The sequence below is a fragment of the Cupressus sempervirens genome, chromosome 4 (assembly GCF_028749045.1).
Source record: "Cupressus sempervirens isolate cs-2001-9-10 chromosome 4, ASM2874904v1, whole genome shotgun sequence".
NCBI classification, from domain to species: domain Eukaryota; kingdom Viridiplantae; phylum Streptophyta; class Pinopsida; order Cupressales; family Cupressaceae; genus Cupressus; species Cupressus sempervirens.
In genome coordinates, this window is record NC_143121.1 from 661,161,628 (window position 1) to 661,182,751 (window position 21,124).

General features: G+C 38.0%; 1 protein-coding gene across 1 annotated transcript in view; it reads right to left on the bottom strand.

Moving 5' to 3' along the window:
- LOC149562989 (uncharacterized) overlaps positions 1–21,124 on the bottom strand; it is a 175,567-nt gene that overhangs the window by 100,967 nt on the left and 53,476 nt on the right. The window contains exons 5-7 of the mRNA XM_089826430.1: positions 11,599–11,698; positions 11,356–11,409; positions 11,173–11,250 (exon numbers count right to left, since the gene is read on the bottom strand). Of these exons, the coding sequence (XP_089682556.1) occupies positions 11,173–11,250; positions 11,356–11,409; positions 11,599–11,698 (232 nt within the window). The remainder of the gene's footprint in view (positions 1–11,172; positions 11,251–11,355; positions 11,410–11,598; positions 11,699–21,124) is intronic.

Consider the following 21,124-nt stretch of genomic DNA (forward strand, 5'->3'; position numbering starts at 1 on the left):
CACACTTCTTTGCCATCTCCTAAGATTTCCAAGCTGCACAAGTAGCCAACTTATTCTTTTAGAGAAGTTTTTCATCTGCATAGGTTACCCTAAAACATTGTTAGTGATAGGGATGGTCGGTTTCTCAGTATTTTCTGGTCACAATTGTTTCGATTCGCTGAAATAGAATCGTCACCAAGTACTAGCTACCGCCCTCAAATAGACGAACATTGTGAACAAGTGGCTAGAGGGCTACCTCTAGAACTATGTTTTGGCACAACAATGGGCATGGGTCAAATGGATGCATCTAGGGGAATAATGTTACTATACCACTTATCACATGTCCATCGGGACGACACCGTTCAAAGCACTATACGGATATGAAACCCTTTCATTTATCAACATGGTACTGGGTGACAACTGCACACCAAGGGAGAGGGACTAGCTTCAGGAAGGCCAAGACATCCTAAGATTCTTGAAGAACTTACAAAGGGCACAAAATCAACATAAAATCTACGCCAACAAACACCAGATTGAGAGAAGTCTTGAAGTGTGAGACTTGGTCTATCTTAGATTCCAGCCATACAAGCAATCCTCATTTAAGGCAAAGGGAAAAGAAAAGTTGAAGCCACATTTTTATAGTCCTTATTGTGTAGCTCGCCGCATCGGTGAAGTTGCCTATGAATTGGGACTTCCCGAAGCAAGCCACATCCATAACGTCTTTCATGTCTCTTGCCTGAAGAAAGTCGTGGGACAGAACATCGCAATAACCAATGATCTTCCGCTGCTCAATGAAGAAGGGAAGCTCGTGTTAAAACTAGCCGAGATCCTTGATGTACGGGAGAAGACTCTACCGAACCATACCCTAAGGGAATACTTGATACACTGGAAACATTTGTCATTGGATGACGCACCTTGGGAAGGTGAACACATTCTGTAGCATCCGACACTGCATTTGCTTGCAAACAAGCAAATTTTGAGAACATCTGCTATTTTGTTGATATATTTTGTCCTCATTATTGGATTGTTTGTTTCTTTTCCCTTTGATTATATACTCACCACAATCATAAACTCTAGAGAAGATTGCCGTGAAACTACTGAAAGCTGAAGAGATAATTAATTATGCTTATATGGTCATGATTACAAGATCAGCTAGACAATAATTCCAACATCGCATAGAAGGAATTACAAAATCCTCCATAGATTAAGTACATGTTTCAAAAATAGAAAGGACAAATGTGTGTGCGTGTATGTGTGTGTGAGAGAGAGAGAGACCATATTAGGCTAGTAGAACTTGAAAGTAGGGCAAGTTATGATAGCTAATTGTCAATATTAGAAGGAAGCCCTGACAATCAAATCCTATGTCTCAAGTTTGATTTTGTGTTTGTCAAATACAAAATTAAAGCACCACAACTCCGAAAAAAATGAAAAAAGAAATTTAAATTCCCACTAAATTTGTGTTATATAAATTATAATATTTAAAAATAAAATTAACATATCAAAAATACAATAAAAATAGCTTAACATTGATAAATAAGTTCCAAGAATGACATTTTTGTTTCCTCTATGTGTGCGCGCATGTGTGCGTGTGCCTGCATGTGTGTGTGTGTGTACATGTCTATGGCACATGGATTCACACACACACACACACACACACATATACGCATATATCCACATATGTAGAGAGACGAGCATATGCCCGTGGATGCATGTACGCACACAAAGATACAATTTCATTTATATATACTAGTCATCAAAATAATTAGTAATATATACAACCAAAAATTATATTACGTATAAAATAAATAATATTAATAACATATTAAAAATAATAAATAACATGGCCCAAGGGTTATCAAGGGTGAGTGAAGGTATCAATGAAAGCGGAAGTGAAAGATCTAGACCATATGGTGTAAACAAAGTGCACAGATGACTATTCATACAAAGATACAATTTTAAAATATATGTATATATAAAGTATTCATATATACATAGAAATAGAATAATATATCATAGAAAAACATAAAATATTATTTATAAATTAAAAATACATAATATAATATATTTTCTACAATATAAATATGTGGTTTTAATCACAATGTGAATCTTCATAAAATAACAAGTAATGTAAATAAATTAAAATAACATGTTACATATAGATAGTTCCCTTGATAGCCTCCTCGGTGACCTCCTTCATGTCCTTAGAAGTTCCTATTCATGTTTTGAAGTTGATTGTTTTGATTCCTAATGTATGTGACCTTTGTGGATAACTTCTAGACTTGTTCTACCCTTCATCACATCTTTTCCTTCCTATGTTCTTGTAGAAATGCTCACACCTTGAAGATATACAAGTATCATTAAAGGCGATTGAAATAGTAGAGCCCTTGGATTTAGTACAAGTCAATTCGATGGAACTTGGAAAGCTTCTTGTGGGACTTGGTTATTTACAATTGGCATCCAGTATTTGGTGATGGTCATGATACATTTTGCCTCATCTATTGGCCTATTTTCATCGCCCTAGTATAAGCTTCATTCAAGTTGGTTGGGCAAGATGCACGAATGTCTTGTGAAAATAGACGTGGCAAAATCTAAAGCATTGTAATACATTTGTAATGCACTTACATCTTGATCAATGTAAGGAGCTTGTAATCACGCGGAGGCTTTGTGAAAGCAATTGTTGAATTAATTAATGGGCTCTTGCTCTAGCTTCCTAATAACTACAAATTGTCTATGCAATTCCAAGGGAGTGATCGGGATACCAAACTTCTCAATGAATAATGTCATCAGTTGATTTCATCCTCTTATAGATGAAGTTGGCAAATGTACAAACCAATAAAAGGCTTCATCTCCCAAAGAGTGAGGGAAAAGCCGACATGCCACATCCTCATGTTGAATCCTTATGTTGCATAATGCATCGTCAAAAGTCTTGATGTGCTCTTTTATTGTTCAATTGGGATCATTCACATCAAATTTGGAGAATAAGTGTTCAAAATTCTTAGATAAGTCGTGATACGCATTGAAAGTGAGAGGTGAAGCATTGTTTTCAATCAAAGGTGCAACCACCATCATTGTTTGAATTGGTTGAACTACTCTAACTTGAATGACTTGACCTTGAGTAACTTGAGTTGTATCGTAGAAACTTGCCCCACTTGGAATATTGGCTACCCAATCATTTCTTCCTTTCTTGTGAAACAACAACTCTATCAAATTTGTCTTACTTTGGAGCCGATCTCAACACTCTATTTTCTTTTTTATTGTAGCCTTTCAAATCGTCCTCGAGAGATAAATTACATCTTCTTATCCAACTTTGTGTTTTAATTTTAATTCTCTTCAAGACTTGATTGAGCTAATCTTTGTACTTTTCTTTCCCTTTCAAGCTTTTTTTGAGTCTCCCTTTGGCATTCCAACCTTCCTTGGATTCTCCTTTCTGTTGGAAAAAATTCGTTAAATTGTATGTTGTCATTGATATTAGACAAATGTCAGTATTAACTGAGTAGTCGGCCAATGAAGGGTATATTCAGTATTAAACGAGCACTCGGGCAATGAAAGACTTACAGTATTAGCTGAGCACTTAGGCAATGAAGGACTTTCAGTATTAACCGAGTGGTCAGGCATCAAAGGAATCCCGGTGTTAACCATCAGCAGATTACACTTGTTAATTAATTAACTAATTGAGGCTGACTAGTGGTTATTTGAAAAGTTATTCAAGCCAACTTGACAAAGCTTATGATATATAAGAGAGATCAAGAAGTGTAATGAATTGTAAGATATGGAATAAGATGGAAATATGATCGAAGCAAAAGGCAGAAGAGGCAAGTGTGGAAGATAAGTAGCAACAAATATTCTGATCAATAAGGATCTAGAGGTCTAGCCAAAATAGAGATCTAAATCTGCAAAAGAAGTTGCTTCATGAGTCAAGTCGAAATACGGTTACCTTCTAATGGTTGTAGCAGTAAAGAAATCTCCTAATAGAGTTGACTTAACAAACAGATTGTAAATCCTTTAACAAGTGGACATTTCAAGATTGAAGTGTTTGATGACCTCTAACCAAGCCACTCCTAATAGGGTGATTTAAATCCTCTAACAAGGTCATACTTAACAGTATGTATTGTAACCTTTTACAGGGTTGGCTCCTTATAGGGCTCACTTCATAAGAGTGAAAATATTGTAACGAGCTGCATGGTTGTTTTTCTAAATTGGATTTCCACGTTAAATATTAGTGTCATCTGTGTTCACGTTATTTGCTTTATCCTTTATGTTTCTGCAACTACGTTACTAAAGGCTAAAAATTGATTAACTATCATTAAGACTACTTTGTTAACCGAGTTACAACAAGAACTTCGTTTTAACCAAGCTGGATAAAGAATTGCATTATCAATGAAAAGTTTGATTTGACATCTAGCGACAAGGAATTATTTTTGTGGTAACTGATTCAGCCCTCCCCTCTCAGTTACTCTCTTCATTTTCAACAATTGGTATCAGAGCATTTGGTGCTTGCAGAAAAGGTTTCAAAGACCTAAGCTAAAGATCAAGATGTCATATAGAAGGGAGATTCCCAAGCTTAATAGAGAAAACTTTTCAGCATGGTAGGAATTGATGAAACTAAACCTATCAAGCATTGGAGATATTGGTCTGTTCTACTTGGAAAACAAATATGTACCACCACCTAAACCTATGACTGTGGAACAGATGAAGGAGGCAAAAGAACACAATATAATATGATTGATATAGCTTCCTCTCTTGACTATTGTGAATTTAATGAAGTTAACAATTGTCCAACAGCATTTGAAATGTAGGAAAAGTTGCAGGAAGTCTATGGAAGTGATAAAAATGTTCAAAGAGCCAAGGCAGAAAGCTTAAGAGGCTAGTTTGATCAAATGAAAATAAACGAAGGTGAAAACATTGTCCAATACAGTGACAAAATCAAAGAAAGCGTGAGTGCAATCAGAGCTGCAGGATGAAAAATAAATGATGAAACAGTGGTTAGCAAGGTAGTAAGAACTCTTCTTCCTATTTATGTGATTAGGGTTTCAGCAATTCAAGAGATGAGATGCAATCCAAAAAATGATATAACCTTGGATGCACTTGTGGGAAGATTGACTGCTTTTGAATTGGACAACTTTGATAACTATGCTCCTAATCCTAGCAACATTGAATCTGCATTCAAAGCCACACTAGCTCTTGGTAGAAAAGGAGGAAACTCAAAAGGCAAACAAGTTGATAGTGAAAAAGAAGATGATAGTGATGATGATCTTGAAGTCCTTGAAGCCTTGTTTGCAAAAAGATTACCAAAAGAGAAAGGTAAATTCAGAGGCAAAATTCCATTGATTTGCTTCTCATGTGAAGAGGTTGGTCATATTGTTGCAAGATGTCCAAACAAAGAAGATAAAGATGAGAGAAGAAATAACAAGTTCAAAGGCAAGAAACACTTCAAGAACTACAAGGACTAGAAAGACAAAGGTAAGAAATCATGTTACATTGCTAAAGATTTTGATAGTGATGATAATGATGAAGTAGTCTATATTGTTGTTAAGGATGAATCTGATAATGAGAAAAATGAAAAGATGGCACTTATTTCTCATGTTAGCAAAAGTGATACATGGATCATAGATAGTGGTTGTTCTCATCACATGACTGGTGACAAAACTAAGTTTGAACATTTAGAACACTGTGATGGTGGAAGTGTTAGGTTTGGAAACAATGAACAATGTTATGTAAAAGGAAAAGGATTCATAGCATTAACTAAAGGAATCAAATGTGACAATGCCTACTAGGTTGAAGGACTAGGACAGAATCTACTTAGAGAGGCATAGCTGAAATATATAGGATATAAGGTAGAATTCATGAATGGCAAAGCTAAGCTAATAGATGGAAAAGGAAACCTGGTTAGGACTGGCAATTAAACAAAAGGTAACTTGTTTTACCTAGATCTCACTAAAATACATGTTTGTTGGCACAAATAGAGTAAATTTGGCTATGGCATAAAAGGATGTGTCATGTTAACTTTAATAACCTGGTTACATAAGCAAAAACAAGAGTAAGAGGCATACCAAATTTGAAGAACTTGAGATAGCCATGTGTAAACAATGTCAAATTGGAAAGACGAGTAAAAGAAGTTTTAGAAGTAAGACTTTCTATTATGAAGAAGTTTTGGAACTAGTTCATACAGATCTTTCTAGACCAATATGTATCGAAAGCTACTATGGAGACATATACTTCATTCTATTTGTTGATGACTATTCTAGGATGATGATTGTAATGTTCTTAAAAGATAAATCTAATGCTTTTCAAAAGTTCAAATGGTATTTGGGTAGCGTTGAGAAGGAAACGGGAAAGAATCTAAAATGCTTGAGATTAGATAGAAGAGGTGAATTCATCTAAAATAAATCCAATGAATTTTGCAATGAAAGAGGAATCAAAAGACAAGTATCAAAACCTAGAACACTAGAGCAAAATGGTATAGCAAAAAAAAGGAATAGATCCATCATGGAGTGTGCAAGAACACTAATGATTGAGAAAAATGTTGCACCAAAATATTGGAGAGAAGCAATCAGCACAGCAGTTCATACACTAAACAGAGTTCAACTAAGGAAATGTACAGACAAAACACCTTATGAATTATGGTCTAGGTATAAGCCTAATGTTTATTATCTTATTTGGAAGCAAATGCACAGGAATGGGTGTTGCGCAGCAACACATGCCAAAGAGCCAGCAAACCACTCAAGAGGGACTTCATGCCATTAAACCCATCCCATGCCTAGGAGTTGTTTGAACGTTGGAGATTAGACTTCATCATCCCCTAAAGGCGAGTAGGGCCCGACGCTGCCGATACATAGTGGTAGGCATGGAGTATCTAACAAAGTGGGTAGAAGCACGAGCACTACCTGACAATTCTGCAATCAACATGGCCCAATTCTTGTATGAACAAATCATCACACGGTATGGTATACCTATTCAGTTGACAAGTGACAGAGGTCACTTCGTCAACCATGTGATCAAATTATTGATAACAGAATTCAAAAAAAATCATTCGTTGTTAAGTCCCTACTATCCACAAGCCAATGGCCAGGCAGAGGCCACAAAGAAAATTCGGGTGGCCATCATATACAAATCCTGTGGCGTCGAACAGGCCGACTGGGAGGAGAAGTTACCTTTGGCGGTGTGGGCCTACCATACCACATTCAAAGTCACAACGGGACAAATGCCGTTCTAGTTGATGTTTGGCCAAGAAGCGGTGGTACCAGCTAAATTTATGGTCCCAATCCTACGAATTGCAATAGACAATAGACTGGGAGATATGGAGAGTTTACGAGAATGCCTCTACTAATTGAACAAACTGGATGAACGCAGATTAATAGCGCAATGGGCAACAAAAGTGGCGCAGACCCGTCGAAAAGCGTGGCACGACAAACATTTGAAAAGCACGAGCTTCCAGTCAGGCCAACTCATGCTTCGGTACAATGGGCACAATGAAATAAACCCAGAAAAATTCAAGGTTAAGTAGTTGGAACCATATAAAGTGAGAGAAGGCGACGATCCATAAAACTATGGACCTTGGATGGGCGCAAAATTCCCAAGGCCATCAATGGATCAAAGTTAAAAATTTATCAAGAGTCAGGAGGCAAAGTAAGAAATAATCGCCAAATCTGACTTAGATGATTAAAAATTAAAATTTAAAAAAAAAGAGAAGAGGAAGTGCCCCACGGACACCTATGTCCTGTGGATGCGTGACCGCGGACGACACCAAGTGTCCCGCGGGCATAGCCACGAACACTTGTGTCCCGCGGATGCGTGGCGGCGGACACTAAGTGTCCTGCAGACAATTGGCTACAGAATCGCTTGGTAATAACTTAAATATGTTCCATCGGATATTAATCAAAAGAAAAAAATACTATAAAATAAAAATCGCAGCCACACGAGTCTCTTAAATACATGCTACGAAGAGTTTTTTTTAATTGCTAAGATTAATCCGCACAAGCAAGCCAGCTACAAGAGGAACACAGAAGTTTACGCCGAGGAGAGAGAGCCAATCCACGGTAGCAGCATTGGGTCAGTATAAGGGAAGAGCATCCACGGGAGGAAGTCATAAGAAGAATAAGTGTTGAAAGAGAAAAGAAAGAAGTTATGTTCCGAGGAAAGGAACATATTGCAGGCACATCATTCGCAGGAAGAAAAGAATATCCGCAGGGAAGTAGAGGACAACAATGGCATTCAACGTGGGAACCATTGGCGCTGGGGAATCACTGTCGCGGAAGAGAGAAAGAGAAAGAGAAACCCTAAGCGTTTATTGTGGTTACATTAAAAGACAAAACAAGAGACCGTTATTATGGAGTCTGCAAGAAAAAGAAAGTGGTGGAAAAATCAATTAAAGGTAAATATGGAAAAGAATGTGAGAGTGTTGGCTTCTAGAGTTCGAGTTGCACGGCCAACAGCATCGAGCAATAAGAAGCAAAAAGTGAAGGCTGACCTATCACACCTCACTGTCCAGTTTGAAGGACTAAATGGCAATGAGTGTCGGAAATGGTGGCAAGAGACTGGAGATACAAATTTAATCAAACAAATTCTGGTACGAGCACCAATACATTGGGCAATACAACTTTCAGTATTTTCCATTCAGTTGTTTGAATCAGTTTTAAGAACTATGATAGAATCATACAGTAGGAACAACATAACAAGTACATTTGTTTACAAGAAGCACCGTATGACAGTCTATTTCAAACCATGGGATTTTAGTAGGGTTTTTGGCATTCTTGGCCAAGGTCAGAAGGTGGAGACCAAGAATCGCAAGGTGTCACAAGAACCGAAGGAGTGTTGGGTGAAATTAGTAGGCCGCAACCTCACACTAGAGGAAATGGAGTTTGTAGTGAAGGGTGCCAAGAGCCGAGGACTACGGAGAGATTTTATTCGGGAGGGCCACTAGAGATGTATCATGAATGTAATTAAAAATAGGTTGACAAGGGCAAGTTGGGCCTCGGATATAGCTTTGCCGCAAATTACATTTATGAATGACACCGTGTATTATTGGGCCACAGTCCTCACCGACAGGATGGAGGAGTTTATGACACTCCAGCATCGGACATTCTTCATGCCGCATCATGTCATAGGCTTGTTTTTAGAGGCAGCCCTTCATCAAGTTCCAGTCGACGATTTTCAGGTTCCATCTAGGGGGAAGTTGGCACCAGGAGAACCCCCAATATTCTATTGGAGATATTTAGACATGAGTGGAACTGCGGCCGGGCAAAAGAAAGTATTGCAGGGATTGGAGGCATACGAGGACACAGACAGCGAAAAGGAGGAAACCACAAAGAGCAGTGGGGCCAATTTTGAGAAAGAGAGTACACTTGACAGCCACCACTTCGCTCATTCCTCCGTTTGGCCAAAGACATGCACCGGTCTTTATGACTCCACCGACGACCACGACAAATGTTATGACTTCACCAATAGCCATGACAGATGTTATGCCTCCATAGAGTTTTTCGCCAGACTCAGTTGCACCAGTAGAGCTAGCCACAGAGATAGTAGAGTTGCCAGAGCCAGAGCCCGAACCTCAGGTTCAATTAGATGTGATTGGCTCTGACATTGTGGTCACAATCTCTTCATCTTTGTTGTCCGATACCCAACCAGCCCAGCTAGTACAGCTAATTCCGCCAGTACAGCCAGTTTTGCCAGTACAGCTAGATGAGAGTATTCAGCCGACACAAACAGCTCAGCCCAAGAAGATTGAAGTGATGGATAGAGCCAATGCATTCCTACGACAACAATTTCGACTCATTCCTATAGAGGTCGGTCCTTCCATTGAGTCTCCGAGGCATGGAGGGGTATCCCAAGGACTAGCTATCGTATTAGAGCCACAAGAGGTGGCAGTACCACAGTTTGAGGATGCGCCTGGAGAGGAGGTGGCGGCACCGAATGTGGATGTGGCTACCATAGGAGAGGCTAGGATGGATACTGATGGGGAGTGGACTATCGACGGTGTGGAAAAAGAGGATTATGGGTCAGATGAGGATAGATGTAAAGCATACCTCAAATCTATGCAGGTTGTGATGGAGAAAGGACACATCGTTGCATGCCAGGCTTTGACTCGTAGGAGGGAGTTGCATTTGATCCGAGCTTATATTCGAGGGGTTTGTCCTGAGCGTTTTCACTCCTGGTTTGAGGCCAAGGGATGGCCAACAGTGGAGACACCAGAGATGTTGGCTACTTGGGCTAGAAAGCCTGAGTTGGGACTGTGCAACACTTTGATGGAGAAGCTGGCACACGAGATAGTGGGGTTATATAAAGGCGTCTACTATGCTCATAGGCGTGTAGAGGCGGACAGGGCATCAAAGAGGATCACCGCTTAGAGATCTATGACGGTTGAGAGGGAGACTAGAGGGAAGCTAGCCACTAACTTGGTTAGCCAGCAGGCAACGTGGACAACTAAGCGCACAACACTTTTTCGGGACAAGGAGATGGCCGAACAAAGACTATAGGCGGCCGAGCAGGAATTGCTGACAACTAAGGCCTAGGCTCTAGACGCAACACTTCTTCTGAAGGAAGCAGTGGAGGTTAATACGCGGACTCAGAAGGATTTACGCATCCGCACAAATCAAGTGTACGAGTTGCGCCAATAGAAGAGCACTTCAAGGACGCCATCTCTTCCCTAGTTTATATTGTTTCTATGTTGTATGTTGTTGTCTCCTATTTTGTTAGTTTTTTAAGTCGCCTGGAGATGACTTTTCTTTTTTTGGGGGAGGGGATGATGTTGTCTAGCAAAACGGGTAGTTAGACAGTTACCAGTGCGGCGACGGTTGTGTCGTTTCATTGGCACCGTTTCGGACATTATAAATATTGTCGACACATGTATTTTGGCATCATTATCATTGTATGGAATATCATCGTTGTGTATGGAGAAGCATTTGATAATGAATAGTATTTTGCATTGATTATATGTTTTCTTTCCTATTTGCCATGGGCTGAACACAATGCACATTCTATTATAACAAGAATTATCAGCAACTTAAGCCTGCAACTTCTATCGTGCATCCTTCACACAATCAACATACTGAGACCGTCAAGTCTTAAAAGATTACCATATGAGAAATCACTATTTCCGACCATTATTCATATGTCAACCAAATGAACTAAGCACTTCATCCCTAAATGAGAAATTTTCCTTTAATGTCACATAGCTTTAAACAAAATATAAAGTACCTTGAAGCACATAAACCCAACAGGAACTCCAAGCTCTCCCGCTTTTGCGAACATGGACTTGCCAACTTCATTAGTCATCTGTTTGACAAGAGAATACACTTCAAATATTTCAGCCTAGAGTACATGATTGAATGAACTAGAAAGTTTACAATTCCACACTCAAGCAAGAGTTCAAATAAGAACCTTTTGTGCATTAGGCCATAAGTATGGGTTGAAACGAACAGCTCGATAGCCAATCTAAAGAATCAAAGCAAACCAGCCTTGAAGTCATCAAAGATTTATGTCACATATCTTATAAATTCCCATGAAGAAAGAAATTCAATGGGTAAACTATTCAACTCTGAAGTTAAATAATTTCTATGATAAACTCATTAAAAGGACTGAATATGTAAGAAAACACAAAAATAATAGAATAAAATTCAATACCTTCTTCACAAGGTGCTCTAGTTCACCAATCCCACTTCCATCATCTGCAGGGTTCGCAAGGCAACAACCAACAAATTTGGTAGGGTATCTTTGTAATACACTGTAGCATTACCACAAAAATTATGTATTTAAGATCCATACATAGAGAGAAAATCTGTTGACAACCTAGCTATGTACACCCTAAGTACAGTTAGAAGACAAAAATTGAAGGGTATCTTAGATTTACAGCTGTTCATTAGATCTAACAGAAACAAATTTAATCACCTAATCAGATTTAAGATTCCAGGACTTCCATGTGCTATTATTTGAAAACAGATTTTGAACTTTGATGGTCCTATTGCAACAGCTGGACATGCTTCTGATATTGGTCACATTGTCCTCATACAGTTTTTGACATTTTCTAAGGACTTCAAAAGAAAGATCATATATGAAGACAATTCAAAACATTCTCACACGTAATTGCTAAAGCAAGCACATATTACAAGTTTGCAAATGCTGACAAGTTTATAGAAGATATTTTCCTCCTAGATATAATCATAGAGGATAACAGACATTTAAAAGTGGTGGTTATAGTGATTAAAGAATCCTATAAGAAATAAACTTCTAAAGTAATAGAAGTACAACAAAGTTTCATGAACCTGAATATTTAAATTGTGAAATCACGGTATCAGAAACATGCCACAAAAAAACAGATTCCGGTTGCAGATCGGAATGATTTGATTCATGATTAAAGGGCAAGGTAATCTCACTTCATCAATTATGTCCTAAACTTCGGAAAGAGACATCATAGGACAATGAGGTTACTCCCAATAACATAGGACAACATCATCACACACCTAGTAATGACCAGAAAATTCACTAGTACATCACAAAATGACCAGTTCCAAAGGAAAAATTTTGATTAACTTCAACTCTAATCAGAATTATAGCATATAGATATTCAATCAGAACTTCACAATATTTAACAATTTCTCCATTTTACAAAATAACAAATTTCATAAACATAATATATAAACTGGTACAGATATCTCAAATACATCGATCTAAAAATGCCAAGAAAAATCAGTTTCAACCTATTTTACATACATGTGTTATATTATTTTAGAAATATTATATTTACTGCATAAATGCATGTAGATGTAAATTTTAATTTTTTTGTTAGTTATTATAATATTTTGCCTTCATCATTCACTTCATTTTTATATGAAGAGCTGTTTTAATTGGTGTATTAACTTTTAAAATTAATTTTGGAAAAGCCAACATTTATTATTATGGTAATTCTTTTGTTTTGCTTTTATTTTAAGTGTAGTAAAATTATATACCTGCATTAATTTCTAATAGTTGCACTTATTAGGCACTAATCATAAGAGTCCCACAATAGACTCAAATAGCCAAAATCACCCACAAAACCAAAAACAACTGTAATGTCCCCCCACCTCCTATATTGGCTGTAGCTTGATTCCTTGATATGAAGAACTGCAACAATAGTTAGTACATTCCATATGTGTGTGGTCTGTGTATATGTATATGTATTTGTAATATGTATACAGTAAAGAAAGAGAACAACATTCTAATCCTTAACTAGTTCCCAACTAAGCAATAGGGAGAACCCAAAATCAGGTTCCTGGTTCTCTGGTGAGGACCTCCAGGGGCTCTAGTTGCCTTATGGCCAAGACTCCAAATTTCCTCAACTATTCGGCATCTCATTTTGGTTTATCTCCATTGAGGCCTCTAGGATAACTAACAGTGGTTTATCCATCATTATGAGTTTTGGGAAGGGATTCTATCTCTTCCCAAGCCTTGTGGGTACCCATCAAGGAGTACCCCTCTATCAAACATGCATATGTATTTCTGTTACCAATATATATATAGTCTCTAGGGGATTATCAAATCTCTCTCTACATACCAACTCGGGATCATGACATACACTAAGAATGCCCTCCACCAAGCACGTCTTGAATCATTTTTGACATATAAGTATAATTGATTATACCTGTGCTTAATTGTCAATTAAGTCTGATCTTCTTATCTCAACTTATGATTATTTAATTTGCAATATTCTTAAGGCTGCGCTGTCCAAATTATATCTCAGTTGATCTGAGCATTTATAGATCTCCTAGCTGACTATGGTTTGTTACGTACTAATTGTATAAAAACATTTATTGCTTATATATGAAGGTCTGATTATTTTAGAATGCTAACCTTACATATAAATATATACTTACTATTGTATATCAAGAAAACACGAGAGAGTTTTACAAGGATCAAGATGCAACTTAGAAAGCAAGTTTACCGACTACCCAGACTATGCTACCATGAATATTACAAAAATCAGCCATTAGGCTGTCTCGGAGAGTTTAAGTATCTAATATGAAAGTTAACAACTATAAGCAAAATACAGACACTTCTATTTGGAGGCTATTCTTCCTCCTCTTCATCACTGGATTCTGAGGTTGTGAACCGCACAGGGGAAGGCATGAATGTCATGGGTGGAGGTTCCCTATCCCCAGCTTGCCTTTTCCAGACACTCCCATCCTTAAGCTTTTGCACTAACTGTGCAAGTGGAATGCTAAATTCATCCAAGAGCATGCTTTTTTCCTTCTTCATGGTGGTGAAACCATAAAAGAGGTCTTTCTTGTACAGTGAAACGTATGAGTCTCCTCAAAGACTCGGTAAGCATTCTATCTTTACCCTGGAAAATGTTATTATTCATAAATTTCCAAAAAGACCAGAGTATAAAAGAAAAAAGAATAGTCCAGAACACACTGAGACTTTTGCTGCTAATACTGATTCTGCCAAAGATAATATTGTCAAGAAAGAAATTGCCATCAAGTTTAAACCCAAATAGGTTCCAAATACCCCGAGCAAAGGAGCAGCAAAAAAAACATGAAGGACAGATTCTGGTTGAAAGCAGACAGAACAGATGTTCGTGTGCCCTCCTGGTTTTTTAAAGGGTAGCTTATGCAGCAACATTCTCCGAAGGAAGCAAATGATCTTCGGTTCAACAGGCCTAGCCCACAGATGGATAAAGATTTTCTTCCAGTCAGCATGAGTAAAGGAAAAGTTCTAGCAGGTGTTTAAATGATCAAGTATGACAGTATTGGATAAGAGGATGGAATAAACATATTTGGTTTTAAACATAGTTCCAAGAATCATGGCGATTCATGCGATTCACGCGATTCGGCGATTCGATTCAAGCCAAACGATTTTTTGTGAATCGGTGAATCGAATCAGCGATAAAGGGTTTATGAAATAAGTTACTCACTAAATTTCAAGGGTTTTTTAAATTTTCCGAGTCATGGCCGATTCGATTCCGATTCATGGCCGATTCACGATTTGATTCGGCCTTGCCGATTTCAATCCAATTCCGATTCTTGTTACTTTGGTTTTAAATAAATGCAGAGGGAAGAGTCAAGCAAGCGCAGATGGAAAACACAAGTATTAGGAGAGCAACAATCAAATCTAACTCCCGAGCCTTCAAGAGCACTCTTGATAACACAAAAGGTTCTTTTCTGTGATTCAGGCAAAGAGTATCTATCTTTCAGCACTGGCCACTCCAGTAGTTTCCCATTGCTAATAATATCATTAAAGACCCTTATACCTGCTTTGGCCCATTTCTTTGCTGAGAAGCCTTGAACAAGGGTTAGAGGTTTGAGCTTACTTTTTTAATTCCACCAAAGAGAGCTACCACCACACCAAATGTTACCAGCTTCTGTTCCTTGGATGGTGCCAAGCAGGGGCCTCACCCTTGCCCAACTTTTCCACAGTGATCTGAACACATTGGAACCCCCTACCACTGTTCTACCTTCCAGTGCTAGGAAGTCCAATGCATCCAGATTACTCCAGAATTTAGCTCCACAAGGGTGCCCTCTACTTAAATTATGTCTAATAAGAACTTTCCAGGGTTCATCTCATTGAGTTTCTTTAACAGTCCATTTCACAGCTAAGGCTATGCCTGTTTTTTTCATATCTTTCAAAGCAAGCCCACCATATTCCTTGTTTTTAGAGCACCAATCCCACCTGACAGCATGTGTTTTAGTTGTTCCTTTCCCATCAGATCAAAGAAAATCACGAATAATCTTTTGTAGAAATTCAAATTGATTGACATTAAAGAGCCAGGCTGAGAAGAAGTATACTTAATAAGAAGAAAGGATTTTCTAACACACCTGAATCCTCCCAGCCATGGATAGGTAGAATGAATTCCACATATTGATCTTTGCGCTAATTTTCTCTCTGACCCAATTCCACATCTCATTTATATTTGGATTGATGACAAAAGGAATCCCAAGGTACTTCACAACATGACTTGGGCTCTCCCAGTTAATACCATATTTGTAACATCATGGAGAAGGATGAGAGTTTCATCCCAACAGGATGGATTTAGGGATAGAGATTTTGTTCCCAGAGGCCGTGGTCCAGTTTAGTCATCAAGTTACCCATATTTTCCTCTTCTACGATAAAGAGTATAGCAGTGTCATCCGCAAATTGGATATTGGAAATCTCTCCCCCATTTGGAAGACAAGGGCCTGCAACCTTGGGAGATAGTGAGATATCTTTAAATAGTGGAGAGAATCTGCTGCTATCACAAAAAGTACAGGGGCCAGAGGGCAGCCCTGCCTAATTGATCTTGATAGCTCAAGAAAGTTTGATCTGTCACCATTAACTTCTACTGTTGCATTAGCATCCTTTTCCAAAGCAAATTGGTATAGTTCTTGCAAGATGGGGCTAATCCACTCTACATTCACCTTAAAGAATTCAACTGAGAGCCCATCTGGACCCGGAGCTTTCTCTTTACTCATTATAGCTATGGTACCTTTGATCTCATTGAGTGATATAGGAATTGCAAGTTGGGCAGATTCTTGCTCTAACAATTTCTTTGGAATAATGGACCGAATCTTGTTTCTAGCCTCCTTCATAACATCCCCAACATCCTCTAAAGTGATGTAGTAATGGGCAAATGCGTTTAGAACACTTATTGGATCTGTGAGAGTGGCACCATCCTCGCAAACACATTCAATTTTGTCCTTGGCTTCCTTGTGTTTCAACACTTTAAAGAACTTAGAGCCTCTACCCTCCATCTTTAGCTAGTTAGTTCTTGATCTAATGCTAGCACCCTGAATCTTTTTTGTTGGGAGTTTCCTTAGGTCGTGCTTGGCTTTGGAAATTGCTTCCACAGCTTGTGGATTGATAGGTTGATTATGGAGAGAGGTCTCTACTTATTGAAGGGAATTAAAACAGGAGATTTCTAAGGCTCTATTATCCTTGGCTTTCTTTTTACAACAGTTTTTGAAGAGTTCCTGCCAAAATTTGACATTTTGGTTCCATTTCTTGATAGGATCTTCATGGAGGTAGACAGAAGCATTGTACCAGTGCACAATTTTGACAGCTGCTAACACATCTTGGTCATCCAAGAGTGAAGCATTGAGGGCAAAGGATTTGGGTGACTTGATTGCAAATTGGAGATAGCCAGGTTTGAAAATTTCAGTCAAGATAGGGTGGTGGTCAGAAAGAGAATAAGGCAAGACACTAACAGGATTGTTATCAGGGTATTTGATATAGCAAAAAGGTCTTTATCAAAGTAGACTCTATCTAGTCTGGAGTAGATTCTCTTATCCCTTTTCTGGACATTAGACCAAGTGTACCAAATACCTTTGGATTGATGTCTCAGATCGGCCAACGGATCAATGAGGTTGAGCTTATTTAGCATTCTAGACCAAAAGTACTGCTCGTTGCCTTTCCATTCAAATATCAGACCTCTGGACTTGTCTTAAGGTCTCTCCACCATATTGAAGTCTCCAGCCAAAATCCATGGGATATTTGGTAGAGAGGTCTACCATAGTCATAGCTTAATTTGGTCTATATGATCATTTGGGGCATAAACAGAGCAGATGCCAAACTCAAAGCTACTGCTTGAACTTCTTGAAGTAAAATGGCATCAATGTTTTGAGTCCAATTTAGGAATCTTTTGACAATATATTTCATATCACAGGATTAGAATCCTCTGACATTCCAAGAAGCAAGTTTCAAATTGTCCATGGGCAAACTTATTTGTCATTATCCTTGGGGTTTGAAACCCCTTGAAGCAATCAAGCATTTTCGTTCTAGCCATCTTGCATGGTTTAGCGTTGCCATTCATTAAGGGGGTTCTGCCCCTCTTTGTCCTAACCACTTCTCCATTGTCCAAGGTGATAGGATCGTTCTTTTTAGGGTTTTTTCTTCTCTTTTTTTCTCTGCACTAAACACAAATAAGTCATCCTCCACATTGCCATCTGTTTTGGAGTCTTCCCCTATTCCATCCTCTACACGTACAACAGGTTGAATCTCGTCTATTATGCAGTTACCCTCTTGACTGGGTTGAGTGGTGATAAGAATGTCATTATCCGAAATATTTGCAACATCCCCATTTTCAATAAGACCTAATACACCAAGGGTAGCTGGGATGACAATAAGAGAATAATCGTGAAGCATTTCTTCCTTACTAAGGCAATCCATCTTTTGGATGAGAAGAGCTTCATTAGCCGAGGCCTCTTGAACCACTGGACTAGAATTGTCACTAGGGTAACTAGTGGAGGAGAGACAGCCTCCTCTCTACTCCAAATTGGAATGGAAAAAGACGTCAAGACAAGTGAATAGGAGACCTTGCCAACTTTTTTGGCCCTCTCGTTCAAAGTTCGCAAAGCCAATTGCTGGGCATTAAGAGGATGAGAAATGTCAATAGGGGATTTGGGATCAAGCCCAAAGTCAATAGACGAAACATTCAACAGTGTTGTTAGGTTCGCCAAAGAATTAGGTACATTCAGCAGTAAGGGTTCATCTGTTGGCTTGACAAACTGGACTTTCAATGAATCTAGCGAGGCTCTAAGATTTTCAGAGTTTTTCAACCATTATGACACCTTAGGGTCAAGGGAGATTTTCTTGTGTTCCTTGCCTTTGGACCAGAATTGAAACTAGGGTAACTAGTGGAGGAGAGACAACCTCCTCTCTACTCCAAATTGGAATGGAAAAAGACATCAAGACAAGTGAATAGGAGACCTTGCCAACTTTTTCAGCCCTCTCGTTCAAAGTTTGCAAAGCCAATTGTTGGGCATTAAGAGGGCTAGAAATGTTAGTAGGAGATTTGGGTTCAAGCCCAAAGTCAATAGACTGAACATTCCATAGCATTGTTAGGTCCACCCAAGAATTAGGTACATTCAACAGTAAGGGTTCACCTGTTGGCTTGACAAACTTAACTTTCAGTGAATCTAGTGAGGTTCTAAGATTCTCAGAGTCCTTCAACCATTGTGACACCTTAGGGTCAAGGGAGATTTTCTTGGGTTCCATGCGGGTAGGGACAATAACTAATTTGACTTTAGGTGGAAGCTTAGGGGGAGCTAGTGCATGCTAGAGAAGAGTATTTTTATTGGCTAAGAGAGGGCACGACTTTCTTCTATGCCCCTCTCTTCTGCATAAATAACAAGCATTAAGTCCTCCCATGTAGGTAATAGGGCAATAGATAGGCGAATTCCCAACATCTAACCAAATATTTTTCGAGGCTTCTATGCTAGGATAAATGGAAATGGGGACTCTAATATCTACACTGGGAATTAGGGTGTTTGAGTGACCAATTTGAAGTACCCTACCAACTGGCTCAAGCAATTGCGGGATGAAATTCCAAACAAAAGGAGGCAGGTTGCTAATCGTTATCCATCTGGGGCTGGCAAGGGCCAAAATTTCATCATTGATAGAGTCGAATGACCACGGCAATGCCCTAAATTCCGATTTGCCTACTTTCCCAAATTGTTTATCTATAACTAGTTTCTGTGAGTTGGAGTTGCAAAAAATCACAATGAACAAACCCTTATGCAACATTCAACAAAAAGAGAAATGGTGCCCTTATTTATGCCTCCATACCCTTTGAAACCAGCCATTTAAGAAGTTTCTTGACAGCATATTAAACAGGTCCATAGCAGCAAAAGAAATGTTCTTAAGTCTATTCTTTTCCTTATCCATCTCTAATCTCATCTAGTCGTTAGGTTTAATAACAAGGCATGGTGAAGATGATTCCTTACCTCCATCTCCTTTCTTGACGGGTTGAGAGGCCAGGGTGGAGTTGTCCCTGACGAACTTGGTGTTGGCTAAGACTTGTTGGATGCCTTGCAAAGCTTGTTTGAATAAGATTGATCTTCCTCCCGTTGCCCAATCGCCTGCATCTTCCTTTTTTTCTCCATACTAATCAATGGCACGAGTGTGAGAAGTAATATGGGTGAGACTTGCAGTTGAAGAAACCTTGGCATTATGACGAGAAAAGGTAGTCGGTATTAATTTCTTGATTTGGTTGGTTTTCTCAACCCCGAGGGAGGATGAGGCCATTCAATGCAGGTACGGAGGGAGTTAATGAGGGCTCTACAAAGGCTGATTTGCAGAGCCCTCGCCCTCTTTCTCTCTACTTCCTTTTTTTCATATATATATATATATATATATATATATATATATAATTAGTTGTTTGTATAGTGGTGTTTGACTATGTATGTGTTGCAAACAAGATATATTTTAATGGTTGATTGGATTCCTACATGCTGAAGACCGACGAGTCTTTTTCTATTTCAATACTCCCCCTTGGTTTGTCATTTACTCTCCCATATGTACCTGCATAGGGTGGGGAAAGGTAGAAACCTTTCCTTGCAGTCACAACTTTTCCCCTTTAGTCACTAATTAATATTATTTTATATATATTATAATTTAGTATTATTTTGAATATAGTTTGATATTTCTATTATTATATTTATTGTATATTTAATATATATTTTTTATGAATTTCTATTATGTTTCAGATTTATATTACAATAATATATATAATATATCAAATAATTATATTTTAAATATATAGAATATTATTGTTATATATGCTAAGATCAATTATGATAATATATGAAGAATATAATATCTATATTATTAACCGAATATGTATATATATACACATATATGTATATACACACACATTTATATATATGTATATATACACATATATTGATAATATATCAAGAATATAATATTTATATTATTAATCAAAGATATATATACATACATATATATGTGTGTGTGTGTAAATATACATACATACATACAAACACAGATATATATATACACACATACACACACGCATATGTGTGTGTGTGTACATATACGTACATCCATACACACAGAGATATCCTATTCATTAAACTCTGTGAAACTTGGAATTCATATGATTATGTTGTTTACATGATCTAGATTATATTCCGGTGACATGTTGATAATTACATTAACAAGTTTACCACTTTTAATATTGCTTTTGGAAAAGCCAGCATTTATTATTTTGGTAATTATTTTGTTTGTTTTGATTTTGAAAGTTGTAGTAAAATTACATACCTATATGTTAATTTTTAACAATTGTATTCATTAGGCACTAATCATAAGAGTCACACAATAGACTCAAGTGGCTAGAATCACCCACAAAACTGAAAATCTTCAAAAGGAAGTTGCAAGAAATGAATGCTAATTTATAGAA